This window comes from Octodon degus, unplaced genomic scaffold (assembly GCF_000260255.1).
Source record: "Octodon degus isolate 3935 unplaced genomic scaffold, OctDeg1.0 scaffold00017, whole genome shotgun sequence".
Taxonomy (NCBI): domain Eukaryota; kingdom Metazoa; phylum Chordata; class Mammalia; order Rodentia; family Octodontidae; genus Octodon; species Octodon degus.
Genome location: NW_004524593.1, coordinates 14,048,290 through 14,055,332, shown reverse-complemented (window position 1 = coordinate 14,055,332; position 7,043 = coordinate 14,048,290). Strand labels below are relative to the sequence as shown.

The 7,043-nt window shown below is 37.3% G+C and overlaps 1 protein-coding gene across 3 annotated transcripts in view; it reads left to right on the top strand.

The window, feature by feature from the left end:
* Positions 1-7,043, top strand: part of Ints7 (integrator complex subunit 7) — a 76,696-nt gene that overhangs the window by 44,837 nt on the left and 24,816 nt on the right. For 2 of the 3 annotated variants that reach the window (XM_004626846.2, XM_023710201.1), the window contains exons 9-10: positions 3,188-3,322; positions 5,959-6,056. In XM_004626846.2, coding sequence (XP_004626903.1) covers positions 3,188-3,322; positions 5,959-6,056 — 233 coding nt within the window. The remainder of the gene's footprint in view (positions 1-3,187; positions 3,323-5,958; positions 6,057-7,043) is intronic. The other variant, XM_023710200.1, reaches the window with a different exon arrangement.

Genomic DNA, 7,043 nt, shown 5'->3' with positions numbered 1-7,043 from the left:
TTGCTAGGCAGAAGTTTATGGTGTTAAGCTGTATCCCCAGCTTCTTATAATTTATAAGAGCCTTCTCAGAGATAGCCTTTCATGTGAGCCACATGTAAGAGAGTTTTTAAGTATTAATGCAGACTCACAAAAGTTACTTATTCAAAGTCATACAGATGAGGCACCTGTGCCTGAATCCAAGGGTTCCTCCTACTTGGGAGGCTTTTTTGATGCCCAGAATCAAACTCAGGACCTTATACTGAGCTGTATCACCTGCCCCTTATTTGCTTTTTTTTTTTTTTTAATACCAAATAAACCTGGATAAATGATGGCTTTTTCTTTATTTTTTAATTCCAGACACATGTATAAGCAATTTGTGTCAGGCTAAGAACTTCTTGTTTGTTTGTTTTTGGCGGAACTGGGGATTGAACTCGGGCCTTTGCTCTGAACTTCTCAAGCTGGATATTTGTTTGTTCTTCCATTGAAGTGTGTTAAAAATGTAGTTAATATATGGAATTACAGTTAAACCAGGTAATGTTCATGAAAGATAGAAGTCAAGGATTTTACAAAGATTACTCACAAAATAGTAAATGTTTGTGTTTCCATCCATTAAAATTTTTCAGTATAACCAGAAGTAGTCTGTAAAAACTTTAAATTTATTATGTCTAAATTATCTCTAATAAATGGCTCTTATCCATATAAAAAGTTTACTATTAAAAAAAACAACACAAATTTAATCCAAGAGGTTGGCAGTGTTTCAGAGGTTGGACAACATGCTCTGTTGACAAGGATGTGGATAAACAGGCACTCCTGTTGCTGGCGTGAATGTAAATTATGGGATCTGTGCATAAGCAAATTCGAAATATTCATTAAGATATAAATGCCCAGAAATTCCACTTCTAACAATTTATCCTACTTAAATAATTAAAACTAAGAAGTGATTATGTACAAGATTACATTGTAGCATCATTCTTTGTAAAAGTAAAATGTCACCCATCAGTAGAAGAAGTAATAGCATCATAAAAAGGTCCATCAAAAGGAGAATCATAAGGTCTGGGATAATATATAAAAAGAAAAATACACTTGCAAAATTTTAGTCTCTGGAATAGAAATGAAGAAACTAGTAATATTGGGTAGATGAGGGAGACTTACCTTGCCAGGCTTTTACCGTTTTCTGCTTGTTCTACTATTGGAACCGTATGATTTTATCTTAGAGAACTTTTTAAGTAAATCAAAATTAAAATAAAAATAATAATCTCATCCCTTAAAGTATTAACACAGAAAAATACTCAAACATGTTGTACATTAAAAATAATACTCTGTTGACCAGTATCTATATATCCTAATTATATATAATTTTAAAATTATATATGGGTGTACATTAAAGGGATTCTGAAATAATGCTTCAAAAAATTACAGTAAATTCATGCTGATTTGTGGAAATTATGGAAATTTTTGTTTTCTTTAACTTTTTCTGTTTCCCCCCCCAAAAGTTTCCTGTGATGAGCCTTAACAATGCTATAAAACATACTTGCAGATTTATAGATAAATGCACATTGCCCACATCACAGAAGCAAGAAAAAGAATGGAAGAAATATACTTCCATAATTTGGGAAAGAAAATGAATATATAACTTCATCTTTGTAATTTTTAAAAATATTTTTATGTATTTATTTATTTGACACAGGATCTGGCTGGCAGCTCAGACTGTAGTGATCCTCCTGTCTTAGCCTCCCCAGCGCTGGGATTACAGGGTGCACCACCATGCCCAGCTTCCATGGCCAGCTTGGCTCAAGGCTGGCACAGCTTGTGGTACCGGGGATCAAATCCAGGCCCTTGAGCTTGCCAGGCAGGCACTTAGACTCCACGCTATCTCCCCAGCCCCTGTAATGTTTTGAAAACCTTAAAAATCACTGAAGCTAGTGCTTTTATGTTAAACCAGAAGTGAATAAGGTCTTTTACTTTCTGGACTAGGCTTGGCTTTTGCCTGCTGTGATTAATAGTGTTCCCTTCCGCCTCAAAAGTGGTCACATTGAGTATGAGAACCGAGGTAACGCTAATAAGGATCATAGAAATATAAACAGAGCAAAGGAGTGAGAGATTCTTCTAAGAAGCTGAACAGGCTTAAATGTCCTGGTTCTTCTTGAAGCTCACTTGATTATAATTAAAAGTTTCTCCTATACCTTGTTCACAACAGAAGCCTTAGTTCATAAAATTTCAAATATGAATTTTAAAAGTTGCTGTGGTCTATGGAATGGAATTTAAGGTACCGTAGAAAGCACAAAAGTGGGGCCCAACTAATAAGATCTATGCCCTTGATAGCAGCATACTTAAAATCTTTGATTTTTTCTGTAAAATAGGGATAGTCTGCAAGTAGGAATAATCAAAACTTTTTAAAGATATAAACACACAGCAGCAGTTTGAGATGTGTAAAAGCAAACATAGTTATTGCTCTTTTCTTTGGAAGGAATTTTTTTTTTTTTTTTTCTGACAAGAAGCCCACTGTGACATCTTTTAGTGGCATTTTGGGGGTCTTTTTTGTAGAGAATCATGTCATCTGCAAAAATTTTTTTTTTTTTTTTTTTGCAGAACCGGGGATTTAACTTAGGCCCTTGTGCTTGCCAGGGAAGCACTTATTCTGCTGAGCTGTTTCCCCGGCCCCCATGACATCCTTTTTAATCAGAGTCCATTAACACTCCCAAGATACAGTCTATAGTCATTTTGGCTTTTGTACTTTTTCTTAGTTGTGGTTATAATTTTTATAGGAAAGCCTTTTATTGATTTTATTTATTTATGTATTTATTTTTATGTATACACATCCTACTTATAGTGATCCTCCTGTTTTCAGCCTCCCAAGCACTGGGATTAGAGGCATGTACCCCCACACCCAGTCTTACTGCCTTGGGGCAGGGCCAGCATGGCATGCCAGTGATCAAGTCCCCCTGCCTGCCTAAGCAGGCACTTTAGTCCCTGAGCTATCTGGCCAGCCCTTTTTTATTGATTTAAGATCTTAGTCAATACAAAACTGGTAATAATTGCATATTTTAAGTATGTGGATAGAAGAGAGAGAAATGGTGATATATATTAATCCTGAGATGGTAGAAAATTTTAATATTAAAGTTTATTATTAAAAAATTTCTTGTAAGCTGAAATTCTTTTTACTATGGAAATGAATTGTAATCTGTACTGCTTTTCTCTGCTTGTTTAGGAAATGTAAGTTCCTCTCCAAGATCCTCTGATTTAGTCAAATTAGCCCAGGAGTGCTGTTACCATAATAACAGGGGCATTGCAGCTCATGGAGTAAGAGTTCTAACTAATATAACTGTCTCTTGTCAAGAAAAAGGTAAGTTTATAAAAATAGAAATTCAAGCCAGGTGTGGTGGTGCATACCTGTAATCCCAACACTCAGGAGGCTGAGGCAGGAGGAGTACTACTAGTTCAAGGCCAGTCTGAACTGCATAGTGAAATCCTGTCTCAAAAAGACAACATATAAATAATAAAAATTCAGTTTGACCCAGCTGGTCCCTTTCTAAGTATCTTCCCAGATACTTAAAGACATCATATTGCATGTTATATCGTAATTACATATTATATGCATACCCATGTCTATAGCAGCATAATTCATAACAAATAAATAGTGGAAGTGTCATATGTGCCCATTAACAGATGAGTAAAAAAAATCTGGTGTTTATGTATAATGGGGTGCTACTCTGCTGTAAAGAAGGATAAGCTTGAATAATTTGTAGAAAAATACGGATTAAAGCACATGCTGAGGCAGAGTGTAGTGCCCAGGTGTTGATCCCTGGGCACACTGAGAGGGCAGTTGAGACTGGGCGTGGTGGCACACCACTGTAATCCCAGTGCTTGGGAGGCTGAAAACAGGAGAATCACTACAAGTCTGATCTATGTAGTAAGACCCTGTGGAACCTAGACAGACAGACAGACAGACAGACAGGAAAAGAAAAGAAAAAAAGAAAGAAAAAGAAAAATGGATGCATTTTTAATAATGTAAAATTAAACACACAAGTTAAAATGTCTAATAGTTTCTCTTATATGAGGAACCCAAAATGTAAACAATTTAAAGAGCAAAATACAAGACAGATAAAGGGAACTAAGGAGATAGGTCTTTGCTGATTAAAGGGTACTAGGAGATGGGGGGCAGGATGCAAGAGGAGGTAAAAAGAATTAAAATGTGTTAGGCTGGGCGTGATGGCACACACCTGTAATCAGCACTTGGAAGACAGAGGTAGAGGATCGTTGCAAGCTCAAGACCAGCATGGGCTACAAAGTGAGCTCATGGCCAGCCTGACCTGCCTAGTGACACCCTGTCTCCAAAAAAAAAAAAAAAAAAAATGTTGGATGGATATGTCAGCTGCTCAACATAAGTGTAAATCATTATGTACCGTAAACATGTACTAATAAACAATTTAAAAAGGTTTTAAATTTACTCAGGAATGGTGTTATGCATGAGCTTTAAATTGGAGCATGGACAGAATTCTGTGTGAACTTTTATTTGCTTATCTTCAGCCTGTGTGCACTGATCTACAGTTGCTTCCTGCTGAAGTGTTCTTAGAACTCGCTTCTCAAAGCTACTTAATTTCTTATGAAGAGTAATAAAAATCTAAAGACCTTGGGACTGTGAGAGATTGTGCAGTTGAAAGGTTTTATGGAGCATTGCCTGTTTCATCCCTCTGCTTGCCTTTGCATGTATGGTTATCCCACTGGTGTGAAATAGTGTGTTCACCGATAGAGAAACCCAGGAGGTTTTATTCTTATTGTGAAGGTGCTTGAAGAACAGATTGTTTCTCTTAGACACAAATAAATTATAAAACAATGTGCATTGCTTTTGACAAAATTCATCTCTTAGATATATGTAGCATTAAGTTGATTTGCATAATCTAGGAAGACATGCAAAGAAAATAATGCACATTTTTATTTGTCCTAAGGGGTTTTTTGGTTTTTTTTACCTAAAGACTTAAAAACTTTCATGCCTTCATTGAAGAACAGAAACTGCATTTTGGACAGTGTGTTTCTGTTCCTTGGCAAGAATCACAAGCGAATACTCCTTATCCCCACTGGCCTTCAGCACCCTTTGTTTCTAGCACCTGTTTTTTTCTGCACCCTGCCCTTCACTAGTCTTTACACTCATTGCCATGTTTTTACACAACTGAGGACACATTTGAAAGTTACATGTTTGTTCTGATTTGAGTAATTAAGTCTGTTTTATCTGGGGCATACAAGATACAAAAAGAATGTTTTTTATATATAATATTGAAGACTACTACTATATGTTCTGACCACTGGCATAGGTTAACCTAAATACAGTTAACTAGGCCATTCATAGCATCCTAGAATCTCCAGAGGGATTGAATCCCTATGGTAGTGAAAAGATGTCAGGTACTGCTCTTAAATGAAAATATCTAAAGGGTTTGTTTTTTCAGGCCAGACTGAAAACATTCATGAGATTATATGGAGTCTTCCTAGAGCTGAAAACTATTTTATATGAGGTAAAAATGGGCCTGCATAATTTAAGTCTGATTAAGAACATTAACACAAGGGGCCGGGGAGATAGCTCAGTTAAGCTAAGCACTTGCCTAGCAAGCACAAGGGCCTGAGTTCAATCCCCGGTTCTGCCAAAAAAAACATTAACACATATAGCATAGTTTTCTGTTGTTAATATTTCCCTAGCTAAGTTCAGGTGATGCTGTTTCAGTTTTGCTTTAAAGCTTTGTGACTTTGATTAATGTATATATTTTTATATTCTCCAACAAAGTGGTAGAAATAACCAAGTCTGAAGATAGTCTTTACATGTCATGAATGATGCTGCATATACCTTTCCCAGGAAGGGTAGTGTTTCTTACATGTGACTCAGTGTTTTTGTTCTTATAAGAATGCATGTGTGTGTGTATGTGTGTATTTGCACACATAAACATACATAAACCTGTGCTGACCACTCCAAATCTTGGTGCCTTCTTCCAGATCTCTTGGCACTGGAGCAAGATGCTGTCTTTGGCCTGGAATCACTTCTGGTGCTTTGTAGTCAAGATGATAGCCCAGGTGCTCAAGCCACTTTAAAGGTAAAATTTTGCTTAACATGATGCCTGCTTTCATTTCCTAAGCTAGGGTGTGGCCATCTTTCTGTAAAGGGTTGGACTGTAAATATTTTAACTTCTACCAGCCACACATTCTGTATTTCATCTACTCACTTTCATAGTTTTGGACAAAAGCAGCCGTGGACAAAATGTTTAAGGTGAAGAGGAGAGGATGTCTGTTCCAGTTAGTTTATTTACAAAAAATAGGCAGCAGGCTAGATTTGAAGCATAGGCAACAGTTCCTAGCTTAAAAGACATTTGTCCCGGTTTGCTATGAGAACAGGCTTTTGTTAGTATCCCAAAAAGGTAAGCAAATCAGAAATATGAACCTTGGCCCATTTTACTGTTAGTTGTCAGTATTTGTCAAATTGTAATTGATAGATATAATTCTATACAATATAAGTAGGCAAAACTCTCATAGTAGTTTAATCTGAGATACTATTAATGGCTATGAAAACTGCTGAAATGGGGGGCCTGGCCCTAGCTCAGTCCTTTAAGTGGCTGCTTCCACAAAGCTGTCAGCCTCAGGTGGCTGGAGTTGGAACCTCACAACTCTCCCGCTGGCCATCGTGCCCTGAAGGCATTCCAGGAACAACAAAAAAAAAGATAACCCAGTGAACTAAGCACCTCCTTAGGCAATCACAGGGACTAGGGTTCACACCCCAGCACCACAGGCCTCTCTGACCCCACCCCTCAGGTGCACTGAGCCAGCCACTGAGACTGGGCATGGTGACACATGCCTATAATCCGAGCACTGGGGAGGCCGAAAACAGGAGGATCACTACAAGTTTGAGCTGTATAGTTAGACCTTATACCAATTACATAAAAATGTGTGTGTCTGTGTAAATGTAAGTATTCATTAGTATCTGGACTATAGATGCCTTAGTTGCAAGCCAGAAGAATTACTGTTAAGAATTTTCACTTAGGGGCCGGGGAGATGACTCAGTAGAATAAGTGCTTGCCTGGCAAGCA